Source organism: Heteronotia binoei, chromosome 1, assembly GCF_032191835.1.
Source record: "Heteronotia binoei isolate CCM8104 ecotype False Entrance Well chromosome 1, APGP_CSIRO_Hbin_v1, whole genome shotgun sequence".
NCBI lineage: Eukaryota > Metazoa > Chordata > Lepidosauria > Squamata > Gekkonidae > Heteronotia > Heteronotia binoei.
Genome location: NC_083223.1, coordinates 110,651,425 through 110,673,199, shown reverse-complemented (window position 1 = coordinate 110,673,199; position 21,775 = coordinate 110,651,425). Strand labels below are relative to the sequence as shown.

Below are 21,775 nucleotides of genomic sequence, written 5' to 3'. Positions count from 1 at the left end.
GGTATTTTGACTGCAATAGTACTTTAGTCATTACGAATCCTATGAAACCATTATATGAAACTGGTCCCAATTGAGTTGTCTTACTGCTTTCAGTAGTAGTAATGACTGATTTTAGCTAGAAGAAAGCCAATAACAAACCAGAGAAATGTGCTAAGAAATCCTGAGCATATTTACCTTCTTCTAAGCCCACTGATCTACTTAGGATGACATTATTGGTTGGGAAAGTCTTGTATGCTATCCCCATTATCTAGATTTTGTTTATTCAAAAACTTTTTGTTTATTTTAGAGTACTGTAAGACATTACATTTTATGTTCTATTTTTTAACATAAAATTGTTGTTTCCACAGTCCTTGAACTTGAATAAGCATAATTTCTGATTTGATATATACATTAGCTATAGCCTTAACACTAGATATACGTAGATGTATGATTTACCAAACACAGTTTGTATGTGCACAAACTAAATGCATACATCATGTATGTAATTTGGTATTTAGATCTCTTTTTCATGAAATATATTAGCAAACTATTATGACAAACTAACCCGTAATAAGGACATGGGCCCCAAACCCCTGTGATTCAATCAAGTACTGCTTATTAAGCAAATAACACTTTGATCCAAATTTGGAAGATGGGATTTTGTTGGATTAGAAGAAGAGTTGTTTTTTATATCCTGGTTTTCTCTAACCTAAGGAGTTTAAAAGCAGTTTACACTTGCCTTGCCTCCTTCTCCCCTCAACAGGCACCTTGTGAGGTAGGCTGAGAGAGTTCTGGGGCTGAGAGAGTTCTGAAAGAACTGTGATTTGCCCAAGGTCACCAGATGGAGGAGTGTGGAATCAAACCCAAATCCCCAGACTAGAGTTCACTACTCTTAACCACTACACTATGCTGGATTAAGGATGCCTATCCCACATGAGGATGCTCCTCCCTGCCTATAGAGGAATTAGAAGTCATACATGTGGTGCAATCAGCATTCAGACCCTGTGTTGTAGTGGTTAAAGTGTGGGGAAAAGATTTGAGAAACCTATGTTTGAATCTTCACTCTCCCATGAAAGCTTGCTGCCAGTCACACAATCTCAGCCTAACCTACCTCACAGGGTTGTGGGAATAAAATGGAGGAGAGAACAACAACATAAGACACTTTGGGTTCCCTGTGAGGGCAAAGGTAGGATATAAATGAAGTAAATAAACACATAAATGTTATCACTCAACATGTCAGTCGACTTTCTACAGAACATGTGTGTTTTCGAGTTTCATACAAAAATAGTTGTCAGAATCCCCACACATTAAAAATGTATATTATTACTATGGGTTATTTTCAGAAAAAGCCTTGACCTAAGAAAATTTGTGTTAAAAAAATAAGTTTAACATCTACATGCACCCCATTGCCCAGTTGGTCTGGGAGTTTGGGTTGGGATGTCACCAATACACAGATGATACCCAACTCTATTTGTTATTGGAGGATGGCCCAGACTTTGCCCCAGAGAATTTGACCATGGTGTTAGAGGCTGTGGCTGGTTGGTTGCAGAAGAGCTGATTGAAACTTAATCCAATGAAGATGGAGGTCCTGTACTTGAGACAGGTGTGGGTGGGTTTGAGGTCAGGATCAGGTTGCCCACCCTGGACAGTGGTCCATTTGTGCCGGCTCAGAAGGTGAGGAGCTTGGGGTGGTCTTGGATGCCTCACTTTCAACCGAGGCCCAGGTCTCCAATGTTGCAAGCTCTGTCTTCTTCTGTCTTTGGCAGATCAGGCAATTGGTCCTTTACCTCTCCTCCCAGTACTTGGCTACAGTGACCCATGCAATGGTCACTTCCAGGCTTGATTTTTGTTACTTGCTTTAGATGAGCTTGCCCTTAAGATTGATCAGGAAACTCCAGGTAGTACAGAATGCAGTGGCATTCTGACAGCATCGCATATGTCAGGGGTGGCCAACAGTATCTCTCCAGATCCAATCCGATCCAATCCAAATATCTTTATTGGCATAGAAATAAAAAGTACAGCATAGCAAATTTACATGGAGTTTCAGCTATAAAAACAAGTCAAACATCAAGAAGGTGACCTAGTCTTTTGCTCCCTGATTGTTATGGCAGCCAAAAGGTACTTTGCAACCAGGCTTGTGATATTGAAACATTGGTCAGATGTTAGAAAAAAAACTAACTTCGCTTCAGGTAATCCATAAAAATTAGACAGAATAGGTTTGATTATGCAGTCCCACACTTCCCCATAAAAATCACAATGAGGTAAGTCATGGGCAACCATTTCAAGGTGTTTTCCATTACATGGGCAGACTTTATCCTGATAAGAGTTGTTGGTAAACCTCCCAGACAATACCGCTGAGGGTAGAACATCGAGTCTTGCTAACATAAAAGAGCGGCGTAACTGGGGTGAAGTAATCTGGGAAAGGTAGGCTGCAGGTAGCCCATGATCTGGGGAGATACCAAATGCTAAAGAGGAACAAGTTCTATGTCCAGAAGAACAAAGGGACTGTTTATCAATATCTAAGATACTCTGCTTCAGGATTCTGAATGCCTGCATTTCAGTTAGCATATAGAGGTTGTCCAAGGGTACACCTATGGAATGTATTTTCTTCTGGATCTGACTATACCAAGTGGAAACGAAGGAATCCGCTAGCATCATATGGATATAACTAGCAGGGTCTGCCCTAAAGTGTAGGCGTAGCCAAAACTTTATAGTTAGTAGCCATGCCCTGGTCTCAATGAAATGGGTTCCACTCTCTAAGCACATTGCAGCATAGCTGACATAGTTGGGGACCCCTAAAATATGGCATAAAAATGCTGCCTGAATTTGCTCAAGTTGGAAATTGAGGACGCAAACCCAAATGCGGATTCCATATAACAACTGAGAAACTTTTAGCATTAAAAACACGAATGGCAGCTGGGACAAATTGGTTGCCGTTCCTGTAAAAAACCTAACCATCGCAGATGAACTTCACCTTGCTGTTATGACTGCTTGCTTGTGTTGTACTGTCCAGTTATGATTATATTGGAAAAAGACCCCCAAGTATTTGAAAGATTTCACCTGTTCAATATTATTTCCCTTGAGGCACCAGCTTTGTGGTTTCCAGGACTTTGAAAAAACTAAAATTTTGGATTTTACATTGTTTATAGACAGGAAATTTGTCTCGCAGTATGAAGTAAAAGCGAATAACAGGCACTTGAGGCCCTTCTGCGAACGTGACAATACAACTGCATCGTCGGCGTAGAGCAATAAAGGGATAATTGATGGCCCAAGTTTGGGGGAGTGACTATCAATTTGCTTTTAGAGAGGGGGCCAGATCATTCAGGAATAAATTAAACAAATTGGGGGTAGAATACAACCCTGTTTTACTCCTCGATTGGAAATGATCTTTGAAGTTAATGCACCTAGGTTGTTATATCACACTTGACAGCTATTAAGGAAATACATTTTACGAATAAGAAAAAGTAGGCGTTTATCCAGACCCATGATTTCCAATTTGTTCCAGAGAAGATTCCTAGGAATAGAGTCTAATGACCTTTTTAAATCAAGGAAGGCCGCAAACAGCCTTCTTCCCCCTCTACCACTGTATTTCTCTATCAGATGGTTAAGAATTATACAGTGGTCCATTGTAGACTTGCCAGGACAAAATCCAATCTGTTCCTTACTTGGGAGATTTTGCTCTTTCACCCATGAAGTGAGTTTTCCCAAGAGGTGTCTCGCATATAATTTGCCTGCTATGGTTCTTGTGGGTCACCCTTCTTATAAATTGGGACAACTATGGAATTTGTCCATGATTCAGGCATGGTCTCTGTTTTATCGATCACTGTGAAGAGAGTCGCCAGAGGGGAACCCCACTAATCAGAATTGTTTGTAAATAATTCTGGTGGGAGTCCATCTGGGCCTGGGGCCTTCCCTGCCTTCAAATGATTGATTAGATTATTAATCTCATTAGGACTAACAGGGGGCCATTCAGGTAGATCAGGAGGGATTTGTTCCTGCTGATCAGATACAATGGTCAGAGGTCAAAAAATAGATGATGAAAATGGTCTATCCAGACCTCGGCAGGAATGGAATGTCTAGAACAGTGGCTCTTCACAGCAGAAGCACCAATAACTAATGACCAGAAAAGCTTAATGTTAGAGGCAGTAGAGGCACTAATAAGTAAATCCCAGTTCTTAATAGATAATTGTCTTTTCTTATGAGCCACTGTATCTTTAAGCTTATTTTTCAGTTCGAAGTAGCTCAGGGGGATATTAGCAGTGAGACTGTTACAATAAGTGCGATATACTGCACGCAGTTGGCGTTTCAGTTTTTGGCATTCCTTATCATACCATGGGTCTGTCTTCCAAACAAGGGGACTGGATTTAGCAGTCGATCGCTGTTTATAAAAGTTAATTATAGCAGAAGTTATTTTGCTATAAATTTGAAGGGCCTCAGAAGGATCTGAAGCTTCGGCTAGTTGCTGATTTAATTCCATTAATTTATTTGTTTGGAGCAAAAGGTTAATGTTTTCTCAAACTGTCTCTGACCATCTGACTCTTGGAGGGGCAGGCATATTGACAGGACCCAGATATGAATGGCTAACAGCCTCAGATTTTAATAAGGTAATTAATGGAAAATGGTCACTGTCCAAGCTCTCACCCACTAAAAAGTCCACAATAAATTTTCTCAGATTGAGAGAAACAATAACATAAATGACAACACTACTGCCTAATCTGGAACTAAATATGTACTCCCTCAGCAAGTCATGTTGCATAGACCCATTTAATATAGATCTATTAGAGGGGATACAAAAATTTGCCAGAAATACTCCCGCTGCATTAACATGGGGGTCCTTAGAGTTCCTTGAAAAAATCAGGAATTCAGGGAGGGAGTCATGCAGGTCAAGACCCAAGGATTTACATAACATGTAATTATCATTACCTATTCTAGCATTAAAATCACCCATAATTATAAATTCGGCAGAGGGGTACTCCTGCTCCAGGTTCTCAATATACATGCTAAAACTGTTCCATTGTGCTGAAAGATCTCCTCTGTTTAGACAAGGGGGTAAATATTCATTAACCATTATTAATGTTAGGGCTGATAGTTTAAGCAAAAGCGCCTGGGCCACTGAAGAGCAAGGGGCAGAAAGGTAGTTTCTGCTTTAATCTGGTAAGAAATTAAACAACACAGGCCTGCTGTACAGCAGCCCATTTGCTTAAGCTTAATTGCTGGTGTGGAATAGGATTTATAGCCTTCAAATTGTATTTCACTCTGAGCCTAAGTTTCCCGGCATGATATAATATCAAATTGTTTGAGGAAGTCTGAAAATCTGTGCTAGTCACCTTTTTCTTCCAACCTGCAATATTCCAGGATAAAATCTTTAGAGCTGGTTCTTGGGCACCTTTGAATAGTCAGTTGGACTTCAATATCTTATCCAGAACTCTCCCCAGGTCAAGAAATACACTGCCATTTTTTGAATGTCATTATTGGGAGAGGAGCCTCTGTGGGTAGATGTAACAAATCATCAGAATTGGAGGTGATTTGGGGCTCTATTGAGGATAGTGAAGTATAATCAATATCGTGGGAGGATGGATAGTTTCCAACGTCATGACATGGGGATTTAACTTGTGCTTCCTTACGGGGGACCAGTGAGATCAAAGTTGAGCTGGGCTCGGTAGTCAGTGTACAATTGTCATTCACTCCAATCCAAGAACTGTCCTGCAGAACCAGGTCACAATTCTAGTGCAGACTTGCTTGCATTGCCAACCCTGTAAGCAGCCCTCCATCTGGCTTCTGGTTAGAAAGGACTGCAGTAGGGATAGCACAGTCTGTCTCCATGCTCTCATGCAGCGTAACATCTGCAAAACTAGCACATCGGTTCTGCTCTGATCTCCAGATGCTTTTTGCCTATAACTCCTATCAGCCCCAGCCATTGGCTATGCTGGCTGGGGCTGATGGGAGTTGTAGGCAAAAAACATCTGGAGAGCTACCGTTGGCCACCCCTGGCGTATGTGGACATCCGGCATGGTGCCGCTTTAACTGGCTACCAACTGAGTACCGGATCTTCTTCAAAGTGTTGGTATTAACTTTTAAAGCCCTATGCAGCCTGGTGCCAACATATCTGAAGGGCCACTTCTCCCTATACATGCCTCAAAGAACCTTGCAGTCACTGGATAAAATGGAGCTGTTCCACCTGGCCTTTGGGTGGAGTGGTGGGCATCCATCTTAGTTGGCCTCCCTGCTTGAGTTCCCAATCTGCTGAAGCACCCATTGACTCCACCTATGTGGCATTAGTAGGTTTCTTCTGAAATTGTTGCTACCTTTGACTTTTACTGTTTTAATTATTTTAATCTAATGTAAGTTATTGTAATGAGTTTTTGACTCTGTTTTGTTGTGATCCACCCTAAGCCCGCATGGGGAAGGCAGAATAAAAAATATCAATAAATAAAAATTCAAAAATATGTTCAAGAGTATTTCATGCTGGGAGTGGACTTTGGCAGTGATAGAAGATTATTCAACTGCTTAGTATTTGGGGACAAGATAACAAAACAATGGTCAAATCTGAGTGTCTCACAGAAACTTTCATACATAGATTTGATCACTGTTTTGCTTTTTGGGGGGAAAGTGCTTTAAGAGATGTCATGGATTGGATTTCATTTTAGTTCATTCCTGATTTTTGATATTTGTCAGCTGTCTAGCTGTATGTTACAATCCTGGATAGAAATATAACACAAGTACCCCAAGTCTGCTGCATCTGCTATTTGAGAGCAAGCTATACTAAGAAGAACCTCTCGTGGATTAAAGTACTTGGATGATAAGCTATTTTTCAGACAACACATGCCACCTGCTGATTCTTTTATTTTAACGTGTTTGAACAGTTTGCTAGGGGCAGCAAATGGAACATTAAGTATCATCCAAGCATGATGTATTGGTTTAAAAGCCCCCATTAATGTGTCAAATATGGAGGAAATGATTTCACACATATGGCTGACATACTGTATCTAGAAACCTTCTGCTTATCTAGTTTCTTGGAAGCACTGAAGTCAGTGTGGTTATGCTGGATTTATATACCCATATAAGAGGAAGCACCAGACTGTAGACTTTGGCCAGATCATCAGTAATTCATTTACAGTAAGTTAGTAACAGATGATGTTTCCACTACAAATTTGAAACATGAGACAAAACCTTCCTTTCTTTCTTTCTTTCTTTCTTTCTTTCTTTCTTTCTTTCTTTCTTTCTTTCTTTCTTTCTTTCTTTCTTTCTTTCTTTCTTTCTTTCTTTCTTTCTTTCTTTCTTTCTTTCTTTCTTTCTCTCTCTCTCTTTCTTTTTCTCTTTTTCTCTCTCTCTCTTTCTCTCTCTCTCTCTCTCTTTTTCTCATATAAACAACTATATTCTACACAATTTTAAAATGTTCTCCAAACATTCTAGGAAATTATCATATATGTACTATTAGAGAAGAGATTTATCAGCAGTATGGTGTAGTGGTTAAGAGTACTGGACCTGGAGAACTGGGATTGATTCCCCACTCCTCCACATGAAGCCTGCTGGGTGACCTTTGGCCAGTAACAGTTCCCTCAAACTCAGACCCACCTACCCCACAAGAGGCCTGTTGTGGGGTGACTAAGGGTGCATTCACACGACGACTCTTTGCAAGTGGATCTTCCTATACTTACACAGTAAAAATCCAGTTGCAAACTGAGTTATGTAGTGTGTGTGAACTCACCCTAAAGAAAGGCAATTGAAAACCTCTTTAAGACTTCTTAAGATAGAGAAGAGTGGGGTATAAAAACCTTATTATGGAGTAACAGGGTCGGTCTGCTGTCTGACCCTGTGTCAGATGTAACACTAGCCCTCTTCTTAAGCTCAAATGGATTCATGTACAATCCAAGTACAATGTATGCTTGATTTTTCTTTATACATGTATTGAGTAATTTTCATGTTACACTCAACGTGTGCAAAGCTGAACATGTGATTTAAACCCCACACATTTTCAAGTACTGGTCCCTGGTTTCATTTTTAAGTGAACACTCATTGGCTGTTTCTTACAAATAGATGTATATGCATGCATGCATGATTTGGATCAGGGGATGTGTGTGGAGAAAAGGACCCCATTCCATTTTCCCAACCTGAAACATTTCTAAGGGACACTATGTGGGGAAATCCATGTGTCCCCAAAGGTACATGTGGGTCTTCTTAGGCCAAAGTATGCCACTCAGGATTGTTTCAAGTTGGGAAAATGTTGCTGGAGGAAAGCTGAAGCCCCTTCTCCATACATGCCATGGTTAGATCCAAATTGGATACCACATGCGGAGAAACCAAGGAGAACCCACAACTCAATCTGACAGTTATGATAACTAGCATTCATATAGAGCTTTTATTGTTCAAAGCACTTTATTGTGTCCAGTAAGGTAAGCCAATATTATTGTCCTTATATGGACAATGGTGAGCTGAGAGAGAGGGTTCACAGCAGACATGATATTGTCCAGCTCACAAACCGTTTGTTTAGACACTGCACTCCCAAGTTTTCTCCCACCCAGGGGAAAACTTGCTTGTCCAGGCACTCAGTTTTTAAGCTTAAAGAAAGTGAATTGCTAACTCTAGCCTAAGAAATTCCTGGACATTTGGGGACAATGCCTGGGGAAGGTGGAGTTGGGGAGGGAGGGAGTCAATGGGGTTGGGAAGCCTCCAAAGCTACCATTTCTTCAAGGGAAACTGAATTCCAGGTCCCAGCTGGAGGTTGGCAACCCTATTTAGTAACATTCATTTCTTTGGGGATCTATTGGTAATTCTAGTGCATGGATGTATGGCTTAGGGTCCCAGAGGCCATAGGGAATGGGAGAAAGGGAAAAGAGTAATCAATAAATAATGTAAAATAATGTAATTAATAGTCATAGAGATAAACATGTTACTACAGAAGGCATTGCTCTGAGAGGTGTATCTTCAAAGTGTCCATCAGAGCAGTCTTAAAGACACTTCCCTGGGAGTCAACCCCACTGAGTAACATGGGACTCTCTTTAACTCTATAAAATCAAGTATTACTTGTTTGCTTAACTTTTCCTGCAGTGCTGCTTGCTGGCCACAGGGGTTCATATTTTGTTTGCATCCCTGGACCACAAGCAATGCTGCAGACTGACAAAAGAAATCAAAGCAAACATTTTGTTCATTAACAACAACTGAAACTTGTGCAGCCTTTTTTGCGCTTGTTTTCAGCTAGTGCAATTGGCATAGTAATTTGAGTGCCTGTATTAGTTACCTGAATTTCTGACCTTCTGTAAATGCTTAGATAACAACAGCTGGTCTGTAGTCATTCTAACGGCCAAATTAGACAATATGGTGTCGTTGTGGCCTCCATGGGAATGATGCGTACATTTTGAAGTGATTTTAAAATGTCCTGAAGCTGTGGTGCTCTTGCCCCCTGCATGCCTTGCTAAGCCCCACCGCTGTTTGGCACGCCAAAAAGTGCACAGGGGAAACAAGAGTGCTGTGCTGCAGACCCAGTCAGGATCAGGCCCTTGCAGCATTTTTGAAATCACTTTAGAATTCTGTTGTCATCCTGGTGGCAGCCACAAGGATGCTGTCACACCTAGTTTGGTCCTTTAATGGATACCTTGCAAAGTGTTTTTAAGCAAGGTTTATGAAGTCATTGCATATGCTAAATTTTAAATTTGTTCTAGTTCAAGCTCTGTAATAGTAAAGAAATCATTTATGCTCAAGGTGGCTTTATTCTGAATCTGTAGAAAAGGCAGCATTGTGCATAATGTGTTATTATAAGCCACATAGGGATTTAGTTCTATGAAAGATGCAAAGGGGGCTTTTTTAACAGCCTTACGTAGTTTAGACGTCATTATTTGCAGCAATTGTTATTGCTAGCTTACTTCAAAGAAATGCTGATCGAGGCCTGAGGTAAAATGGAGCTGCTTATGCCAGAAAGAACTAAAATATACATATATAGAGTTCCCTGCAGATAAGAATATAATTAGATCATGTTTTTCAAAATATTTAGTAGCTAAAATACAGCAGTGGTGTTTACCTGTGCAATACTTCTTTTTCAGAACAATTAAGAAAAAAGCCTTCTCCTCCTGCTGAAAAGAAAGAAGGTAAACTTTTGTGTGATTTTCTTCTTTCATTTGGATTATTCAGAAAAAACCCTCTACTTGTATATATTTAAAAGCCTTTTCTTAATATTTAGTTACACTCTAACACAACCAGCAAATAGAATATTGGATGAGGATATAAAGATGAAATAGTGGGGCTTTATAGAATGAAGAAGACTCGAATCTTAGTATCTAGGATTAGCCAAGGAGGGAAGCAGATTTACCATTATTCCAATGGATGCAGTTCATTTTTGTGAATAATTGTTACGGGGGCACCGTTTCTTGGTTTGGTATAATATTCTATCAAGACTTCCACTTAAATGCTTAAATAACATGATCTGTATATTTCTGCAGTGAACAGTGATCAAATTCTCCATCCAGGCCCTAGTTTCCTTATTTGTATATGTTTATATTGGTTTTTGTGCATATGTGAGTTTAGTTAAGGTCTTCAGCTCTAGTGAGCAATATTCGTTCAGCAGTATTACCTATTAATGAGGATGGAGGGGAAATTCCTTAACCCCCAGAAAAAAAGAATTAAAACATGTCACGAACTAGGAAATGACAGAGAAGGAATTTGTTGGGTAGTGGAGATGCCATAGCCATGACTAGCAGCCATTGTGGGAGTGGGGAAAGGTTGCTGCCTATCAGAATGACACCACAACAAGCAGTTGCCCCCCCCCCCTTCTGCAACCTTGGGGGACGAACTTCCAGTTTAGAAGACTGGAAGTCTGAATGGGTGCAGAGCTGCCTTCACAGAGCTGCCTTCACAAGCTGGCTAGTGAAAAAGCACCAGCTGCTCAGCTTACAGGAGGAGGGTGGTAAAGAGCAAAACGGCTCAGAGTGCCTTACCTCTCCTTCTGAGGCCACTGGACTCTTTCACATTGAGCAGGGACACCCTCCTAGACACTCACAAACTTGCTAAAGCATGTGGTGTGTTGATATACTCATAATATTTCATAAACTAGCAAGTACAACCTACTATTACATACTCCAAACAGCTTTTAAAATATGTTTTGATTTATTTTAGAGAAAGAATGGGCTCCTGTCCAGCATCTACATTTATTTAAAATGTTTGGCCAGTTATATTTCAACCTTGGACTATTTTTCAATGTTAGCTACGTTGAATAGGGAATTAGGCACATACTGAAAGAATTCCCAGGAGTCCCCTCACAGGAATTTTAAAGGTTAGGAAGGCAAGCAGTAATAAGGAAGGCAGAGATTTCTGCTGCAGCCCACTAGAACTTTTGAAGCAGCATATAAAGCCAGTTTGGTGTAGTCATTAAGTGTGCAGACTCTTATCTGGGAGAACCAGGTTTGATTCCCCACTACTCCACTTGCACCTGCTGGAATGACCTTGGGTTAGTCATAGCTATCGCAGGAGTTGTCCTTGGAAGGGCAGCTGCTGTGAGAGCCCTCTCAGTCCCACCCACCTCACAGGGTGTCTGTTGTGGGGGGAGAAGATATAGGAGATTGTAAGGCACTCTGAGTCTCTGATTCAGTGAGAATGGCAGGGTATAAATCTGCAGTCCTCCTCCTCCTCCGGCTTAGGAAAAACCTTTCTCCACAGCCTCCTTGATGTCCAGCTCTCCTGAATCCTCCTTCACCATGTGTTCACATCTAGGGGTGTGCAAAAGACAAAAATTCGGAAAAGCTCAGATTCGGACGTATTTGGGGCTAAAAAATATGGGAGGCCATATATCTCTTAATAGCAGAGAATCTGATTCGGAAGATATACGGTTATTCCCGAATATGCGACCCCATTATACCCTATGGGCCATTGAAAGCAATGGCAAAATAGGGTATAATGAAGTGCAGCTGGGGGGCAGGGGGTTTGAGGTAGAGACTCCAAATTTTCAGGGAAACTTCGGGAGCCTCTCTCCTACAGAACCCCTCTAAGTTTCGATCCAATCTTTTCAAAACTTAGGGGGGTTCTGTAGGACAGAGTCTCCTGAAGCCTCCATGAAAAATTGGAGCTTCTACCTCAAGCCCCCTGCCCCCCAGCTGCACTTCATTATACCTAATTTGCCATTGATTTTAATGGCCCATAGGGTCTAACGGGGCTGAATGGCCACCGAATTTCAGCGGCAAGTCACGACTGCAGTATACGGCTCCCGAATCAGATCAGAGAATCTGATTCGGCTATATATTGCTTTAATACAGCCAAATCAGCTGTTTTTCGGGGGTGTATTCATTTCAGCCAAACTGAATGCACACCCCTATTCACATCCTTATTTACATGCAACTCCACTTGGAACTATATGGGAGATGGGGAAGGTGGGGACTTATACGGGGGTTGGGTGTAGTCAGCATTCCTCATGTGAAGAAGGCAACATTCATCATCACCTGGAAGTGACATTATCACTTTGGGGGCAGTGCCATTGTTATCCCCGACAGCTGGTTTGAATAGTCTTGACTTTTAGTTAAGATGGGGAAGTTAGCTCAAAGGCAGGCAAATGAGGTGTGGGGGTATTAAGCAGGATCTATCTATGTTTACAAACAAGCCCTGTGGCACAGAGTGGTAAAGCTGAAGTACTTCATTCGAAGCTCTGCTCACAACCTGAGTTTGTTCCCAGCAGAAGCTGGGTTCAGGTTGCTGGCTCAAGGTTGACTCAGCCTTCCATCCTTCTGAGGTTGGTAAAATGAGTACCCAGCTTGCTAGGGGGTGGGGCGGAATATAGATGACTCAGGAAGGCAATGGTAAACTACTCCATTAAAAAAGTCTGCTGTGGAAACGTTGTGATGCAACATCACCCCAGAGTTGGAAATGAGTGGTGCTTGCTCGGGGAACTACCTTTACCTTTTTTAAATCTATGTCTACAGAGGGTTGTCCCCGATAAGCCCTTTTAACAAACAAATATTGTAGCCAAGAACCAGATCAGGTTTAAAAGAATAAGAATTTTATTAGAAAAATAATAAACTTACAGAACACATGTAAATAAACTCATACTTAAGAGAATGGAATGAAAGGCAGTAGTGGGTATGTTAGTGAAGGAATGGGAAGTGTGGTTGATACATTACCTAACTAGAGAGCAGACAAGTCTGTAGGTCTGGGAGGGGATGGGTACATGCAGCAATCAACTCCATGTACCAAGACCTGATATACATATCAAGGGAATCTTCTACCTGGACCCCCAACAGAATCTCCTTGAGCTCTAGTAGGGATGACTTTTTATACTATTTTAAGGGATGTGAGTGTGCATTCCTGAGCCAAGAAAGAGGAAATTTCCCAGCTTTGAACCTTGATTCCCAATATTCAGTAAAATGGGTGGGAAGCAACCTCTCAGGATGTTTTCCCAGCTGCAAGATGGCCAACCGATACTGATCTGATTGATTATTCACTTAATGATACACTTAGAAACAATAATTTTCCTTCAATAACCCCAGAATGAACATAAAACTTGTTTACTGTAGAAGGACAGCCAGAATTTGTTTATACAAGGATGAAACATACTGAAGATGTGAGCCAGAGACAGAGAAGTGTCACAGAGCAATATATTTAGGAGTTTTTCACACTCATAAGACACTAGTCCCAGCTGGCCCCCATACTTACTGTAGTGTGTGTGTGTGTGGGGGGGGGGGGGATTACGTAAGGCAGGTCTATTTCTTCATCTCCTTGCAGGGCCCATATTATACGTTACCATTTATTTATATCTGTGTTTGTTGAAGCACAGATACACACAACTAGCACCCTACTATTATTATTCAGCAGGTAAGGGTGTGTTTGTAGGTGTGTGCCACTGTGGGGTATTCAGGGACTCTTACACCCAGAACTCATGACTTACCCATACAGTATGGGATGAATGCTAGGGTCATGCTGCAAGTTGTGTTTCCATGCTGAGGATGCCAGTTATGCCACCCATTTTGCCCACAATTTTCCTCCTACTATTGTAAGCCAAAATGCCCTCAAAACGAGGTTGGGGAATTAGTCAGGTGGGCACCTGGCTCACTAGGGATCTTTTTCCCAATGTATACAAGATTAACCAACCAGAGAGTAGTGCTTAAAATAATGGGGACTCTAATTTAGTAAAATCAATTATAATTTATTGGAAATATATATATACTTCCATACAGGATAAAATGTTCATACAATCATACATACAGTCCTAGGAAATATAGATAGATGGATAGGGGAACAAAAAGGGTAGACACACAGGGTAATGTTTACCTATCGTAGTCTTCAAGGAAGGCTCCAATTGGCAACGAGTGAGGGCGCGGGTAAGGGACCCGAAACTTGGCCTTAGAATCGAGGATGGATCTATGCAGTGGAAGGTAGGATACTGATAGAAGCACACATGAGTGGAGTTGGGTCAGAGGTTAAATAGACTACCTTAGACCCTCAGGGACTGGGAGGTATGAGGGAGGAGAAAGAGGAGGCTCTGCAGTGACCATAAGGGCTGGACTTCTGCAGTAGCCAATAGCAAGTTAATTGGTGGCACCTAATTGGGTGCCCATGACTGACCAATGAACAAGCTTGGTCCATGAGTACCTGAGTAAACTTTCAGGTTGAAACGGACCTGGGGGAGGCTCCAAAGTGACAGTTGGGAAGAAGAATAGAAGTGATTACTGGGTGGAGAATACTTAAGTCTAAATGGACTTATCTAAAAGGGTGACAATAGAGAATCAAATGCTGGCCTAGGTAACACCCAGAATGTACAAAGGAACTTGGCTCTGGCTGAAGATGGTCTTCCTCTTCTTTTGTCTTCTGGGCACCAGTCTTTGTCTAGAGTTCTGTTAAACAAAGAAAGTGGCAGTTGGACTATTAACCACTCTGGGGTGGGTAGGTTGCTTGTAGGCCAAAGGTGACATCTGGTGTGTACGTGAGCCTTCTGTTGGGATGAACTGGAGTCAGGAAAACAAGATGGTGTTAGCCTTTGGTTCATGGAAACAGGCTGGAAACTGTTTGCCTGTACAGTTCATGGTGGCGTGGCTTCTTCCACTGCAGCGGCCAAGACTGGGCACACAAGGAACAGCTGGAAGCTCGTCTGTAATTCTGGCTAACACCCATCCAGAGATGTAAAATGCTGCTGCAAAGCTGAGGCTTATAGTATCCACATAAGCCTTAGAAACCGTGGGCAAAGTCCACTTCTTAGAGCAGATGTGTGTGAGTCAAAACTCCAGGCACCCTGGCAACCATACTGGTGATCCCGATGTCCATGTGTATGAAAAGTAGGGGGCTTTTCCTTACACTATCTAGATGAATGGTGGTGAGCAATGGTGTTTGGGAGCAGGAAACCTCCCACCACCATGATGGCAACCATATTTATTTATTATTTATATATTGATTTAAAACATTAAAACATTGATTTAAAACATCCAAATAGGGTCACCAATGTAGTGAACATCAAACATAAAAACATTTCAACTTTAATAACATATAACATAAATTAAGAAATACAATAATCCAATAAAACCATGTAAACAGGCATAAGACCAAACACTAGGGTCAAGGCCACTAACAGGTATTGGTGTATACCAAACAGAATAAGAAGTCTTCAACCAATAATGGAAGACAACAAGAAGACAGATTAATCTCCCTGGGGAGAGAGTTCTCAAGTTTTGATGCTATGACCAAAAAGGTCATTTCTAGTTGCCACCTGCCTAGCCTCAGGGGCACCCAAAACAAAGCCACCAAAGATGACCTGGGTGGATGCATAGGTCTATATGGGAGAAGGTGGTCCTAAAGGTATGCTGGCCTCAAACCATATAGAGGTTTAAAGATCAATGCTAGCACTGTGAGTTGGGCTAAGAGCCAAGGCAGATAGAATAAGACCAGAGTGATATGGACCCTACAACCTACTCCTAGTCAACATTCTGGCTACCACATTTTATACAAACTGTAGCATCTGGATAGTCTTCAAAGGAAGCCCCACAAAGAGCACATTGCAGTAATCTAATCTAGGTAATACCATGGTATACATCACAATGGCAAGTTCTCTGCCCCTCACCCTGGAAGGTCCTAAACATTAGCATCAAGTCTGAATAATATAACTGTCTGAGCTACTACTACAGTTAAGAATATTTAGTTATTTATCAAAAGACCCTGTAATGTAATATTACATTATATCAGAACACACACACTTGGAGTATTTAATTGTAAACCACAGCTGCTATTGTATATAATGCTGCTGGTGCATTCAGGTTTTATTGCTTCTGGTAAGAGCAGATTATTGTGATAAATGATTCATATCAACTGCAAGTGACACCTTTTAAAATTTCTGTATCTGGCAACTATAAAGTGTTCCTTGAATGCTCCAGCAGACCCCCATGGCCGAAAGCTGCTTTATGATTAATTTCATCTCAATGTAGTAATTAGCGTGCTTTGAAGTGATTCCTGGAAAACATGCTAATAGAGGCAGCAGATTAAGCCAGAAATATTTTTAGCCCAGAGAGCAAAGTACGCATAACCAAGTACAAAATGTGCTTCCCCTGAATTTTTTTCTAGGTTTTTATTGCTTTTGATCAACAAAAAAGCATTTAATAAGAATATTTTAAAAGGGATTGAGGGACTAGAACAGTGAAAAAATGTTGAAGTGTTATACTCTCACACTGACAGTAGATTGCAGGTAGACATGTGCTTCACATGAAACCTTTGGGACTGGAAGAATATTATTACTACTGTCTGAGAGAACAAATATTTTTTAAACTTCCATGACAATTAGATAAATAGAGTTGGTTATATCTCTGCTAGAGATTGTGTTGAGTTGCTGAATGAAGAGTCAAAATGATTTATAAGTGATTGAATAGTTTACATATATGGTAATATTTGCTATGGTGTAATTCTTTTAAAAATACATTACAGATAAGAAAGAAGTAATTTTGATCAAAGAACTGAAAAGTAAGATTTCTTCATTATCCTTTTACACTTTAGCCCAATTTTACAACAGCTTGTTCTGATCACCAGAATTATGGTTATTAAAACTGTAGAAGATGCAAATAAGAAGAGGTGTCATCATTTATAATTCTAAAATGACATGTTTAGACTTCAGCTGCCTCTTCCATTCTAAATCAATTCACACTCCCCCCCCCCCCCACAGTTCCACATTCCTCTTTGTGACTGACGGTTATTTCCTGCTTTTCTCAATTTTTTAAATCACATGTCTTGAAAAAGCAGAGATTTCACAGGGAATAAAATGTCAGCTATGATCTTAGCTCAATGTATTCTTGGTGGCCATGAGCTTTGTAGAAGAGCCGAAAAAGTTTGTATATCAGATTTCTATAATATAGGCTCAAAGCTGTCAGCCCCCTGAAAAAATAAAAGCTACTCTCAAATATATAGGACGCAAGCCACCCAGCTTTGCTGCCTGAAGTCTCCATATCAGTTGGGCTTTCAGAGGAAACAAGCAGCCATTCCATAGGGTTTTTTAGAATGCTGCACTATTTGTTCAAGGGTAACAATGAAGGCTCTTAGCTCTAACCCCAGCTCATGTCAGTAGTGAAGAAGTGGAGGAGGAGATTGGATTTATACCCCACCCTTCACTCGGTGTCTCAAAGTGGCTTACAATGTCCTTTTCCTTTCTCTCCCCACAACAGACACCCTGTGAGGTAGGTGGGGCTTACAGAGCTCTTTCCAGAACTATTCCTGAGAGAACAGCTCTGTTGAGAACTTGTGGCTGACCCAAGACCACACCAGCACTGCATGTGAAGGAGTGGGGAATCAAACCCACTTCTCCCAGGTTAGATTCTGTGCACTTAACCACTATACCAAACTGGCTCTCAGTTTGAATCCTATACATACTTGTGCTGTTACTGGAAATGCTTGATGACTCCTCTTTTAGATGGGGAAATTTGCAAGAGGGAGACTTAGGCAGAGCAAATTAGGAGCTAGAATCTTCATCAATTATACAAAGGTCCGGTTTCATACAGAAAGACTCCAGAATGAATATATTTTATATTGTTTTACTAGAAATTATGTTAAAAGGTATATTCACACACACAAACAATAGAATACATACACAGCAAGATCTAGGAAATATAGAGGTGATCAACAGGGATTTTTAGGAATTGTTGGAGTGGTTAATACTACTTGGTCCAGAAGTGCAGACGTCCTATCAGCAGAGAAATGAAGAAAAGAGCATGCATGATCAGAGTGACACGTCCATTAGGCCCAATTACAAAAAGTAACCTGGGTGTTGGTGGTACAGACTGTATAATGGCACACTAAAGAATACACACCATAAGGTGATTTTTACCCAGTTTATATAGGGTTTTGAAGAGTGGAGTGGTCTCCTGTAACCATGGAGTGGTCTCCTGTAACCATGCAGACCTAAATAACCATTGATGGGCTTATCCTGCCCACATGAATGTATTACCAGGTTAAAACAATTGGTGTTACTTACACAGTATTTGATATTTGGATGGGCCATGATGAGTTTAACGTTCTATTCCTTTTTAGTTTCGACACTATGGGGTGGAGTCAGAGTAGTAGACGAAGAATTGGTGAACATGGCAAACATTAGCATAGAAGTAAATAGAAAGAGCTTTGTTGGAGCAGGGAGTTGGCAAGATGTGCTATTAAACAGAAGCAAAGGATTAGGTCATGAGTCATACTTTACCTGCAAGCCTCATTGTCTTTCATACATCTCACTTGGGGGGTGGGAGTGGAAAGGGCTAGACCAAGAGGAAAGCCTATGTGGTAATCAGAGCAAGCCTGAGCATCTGCCTTTTGCAAAGAATGGTGATGCTGGGCCTGTTTCTGACCAGAATCCATTTTGTTTCTGGAGCTGGGGACCCCATTAACTCTCTGTTGGGGTGCTCCCATAGAGGCAGGCAGTGTCTCCTGGCCACAGTGCTTAGGGTAGATAATATAGGGAATGTATTATCTAATGTATACTAGGGTCCAAGATTTGATATAACACCTTATAAGGGTGTGCAGATTCCTAGAAGTGAACAGACACTGGTTTAAAGTTAAGGATTTAACTTTATGGCAAAGAATAATGGCAAAGGGAATTAGCAAACTGAATACAGAGTTTGAAACATGAGCACATACACACACTAAATAAATGTTCTACTAATCCAAAATTCTATGAAATCCTAACCTAACAAATAATACTAATTAAAGAGAATCTAAAGAGAAATGGGAGGGTAGGGTAGTAGAGATGGGAACAAGCCGATTGACAAACTAAAATTCATCACAAATATTGGCTGGTTCATGGTTTGTGAAGCAATGTTTGTGAACTGAAGAACTACCACGAACTTCCATGAATTTTGATATGGTTTGTGGCAGTTTATGAAGTGCAGAAAGCAGGGGTTTATTCCTCCTTTTGACTCTGCATGAGAAACAGCTCAGCAGTTTGGTTTAAATAGCTCAGAGCCAAACAGCTGAGTTTCAGGAACTTGGAGCCATTTAAACCAAACAGCTGAATGGAAATCCATTTTCTGCTTTTTGCAGGGAGCAGAAAATAGAATTTAAATGATACTGAGTCATTTAAATCAAAGAGCTGAGCTGTGCTCCCTGCTGCTCAGCTGTTTGGAAATTGTTGCCCTGGGTGGCAGAAAGCAGGGGTCTGAACTTTAAATGGCTCAAACTGATATGAACCAGTTCAGTTCAAAAAATGATGTATTGGTCCGTGATTCTTTCTGGGGATGGACACAGCTAAAACAACAGCAAAAGCTGGGCATAAACATTCCAGACCACTGCAGCAAGCTGGTTTTCTAATGATTGCTGAGTTGTATAGAGCAGCACTCCCAAGCTGTGAGAATGCCTTGTTCAAGGGGAATAGAATTACATCCTAGACAGGAAAGATCTGAAGTCACTGGTCTGCCTTTCTACTAAGCTCGAGAACCTCTGCATTGTTCAGCTTCTTCACCCTGTTATTGACCCTAAGCACTGTTTCAGAACATCAACAGCGTTCTCAAAATCTGATGGAAAAGAAAGGTAGAGCTAGGTAACATGTGCATATTGATGACTCTCCAGCCCAGATCTTTACATAAATCTTCAACATCTTGTTATTGTTAAATATTAGCATTTTGGGCTGAGGGTGGGATTTGAGTTGTAGTGTTAATACTTCCTTCTGCAAAGCATTCCTTTTCACAAATTTTCCTTCTGCTGCTGCCACTGCTACCCCTCTGTCCTGTTGATGGAACTTGCCGATTCACTTAATTGGCAAATACAGCAATTCCAGAGAAATTTTTTCACGGGGGGAGCTAAACTTTCCTCTCTCCAGCTGTGCAGGGAGGGGGGAGTGAAACTTAGTCTGACAGATCTCACAGCCTCATTCAGGGTAGACATGAAAACTTAATTGGGGTTTCATTCAAGGGTCTTTCTGTTTCTGTATCAATTGACTCACAGTAGGTTGGATCCAGTGATGCATGGACAGAAATGTAAACACAACTTAGTTCTGCTTGGACAAGCAGTGGCACTAGATATACCAGAGTGTCTAGTGCTTGCACAATGTCTTCCACAGGCAGAAATGCAATTGAAATACAATACGGTTAACGTAGCACAAGCTGCCAGGACAGTCTTTTTGGTAAGTGTCTGCTTCTGCAAGGGCTCCGAAGCATGTGGAAATCTTCTTCTGGAACCAACCAAATGCTCTCAAAAGAAAGAAAAAGAAATATATCATTTCAAATGGAAGCTATGTAATATATTTCTCATAGCACTGATGCTAAAATAAACTCCATTTTAAATTACATAGGTTGTCATTCCCTAATAACAATTTACAGAATTACTACTAAACCAAAAATTAATACAAACTTGTCTTAACTATTGCATTAACTGTTGCTTTCTACAACTGTCGATTCGTCATTCTTTCCCTTGATATGGTTACATTCTCATCCTGATGCAATTATGCTAGGACTGTGGTTCATTTACTATACTAGGTTCATTATTATACTAGGACTGTGCATAAAGGAATAATTAGTGAAAATATATCGGTATGATAAGTTATCCCATGACTTCATATATCAAAGTCTGGCAAGGCACTACAGCCCTTGTAAAGAGTTAAGCAACCTGTATTTAATGATCTTGTGAACACATTTTAGGAATGTCATTCTAAGAGTAGAAGAGATTGGATTTATACCCCACCCTTCACTCAGAGCAGTTTACAATCTACTTTCCCTTCCCCTCCCTAGAACAGACACCCTGTGAGGTAGATGGGGCTGAGAGAGCTCGCCAAGAACTGCTCTTGAACAGAACAGCTCTGAGAGAGTTATGACCCACCCAAAGTCATTCCAGCAGATGCACGTATCCCACACTACAGGGCTGGAAGATAGTCTGGAGTGGTAGTTCTTGTTGTAAATCCTGTAAAGTTGATGCTTGGAACTGAAAAATCGAAACTGAGCCTTTTGTGAAGGGGGAGATTGCCCTACTTCTCCCATACCTGTTTATGCAATGATCTATGAAGCAAAAAACAAACTAGTAAGATGTGATCCTAAAAAAAGAAACCCACATTAGTGAATATTGCTAATTATCATGATCCCCCCCCTCCAGTGCTCAGCACTATTTCTGCTTCTATGAAGTGGAATACCAGTGGGCACTTGTGTTTTATAATCTCCTTTCTCTCTTCTTTCATAACAGAGATGCTGAGGGCAATATTTTTTTCATCTGCAGTTTCCCCAGATCTTTCTGTTTTCATTATAGAATTCTTTATAGTGATTGCTTTAATTTGTTCTCATTTTAAGAGCCTGTTAAAGCTCCTGCAGCTTTTGTAAAAGCAGAAGCACAAGGCAAACAATTAAATTCTTTCATCTTCCTTTATTTCAGTTTGTTGGTTGAAATG

At 40.8% G+C, this 21,775-nt stretch overlaps 1 protein-coding gene across 1 annotated transcript in view; it reads left to right on the top strand.

The window, feature by feature from the left end:
* LOC132570393 (golgin subfamily A member 6-like protein 22) overlaps positions 1-21,775 on the top strand; it is a 162,680-nt gene that overhangs the window by 62,678 nt on the left and 78,227 nt on the right. Inside the window, exon 19 of the mRNA XM_060237008.1 lies at positions 10,017-10,061. Within this exon, the coding sequence (XP_060092991.1) occupies positions 10,017-10,061 (45 nt within the window). The remainder of the gene's footprint in view (positions 1-10,016; positions 10,062-21,775) is intronic.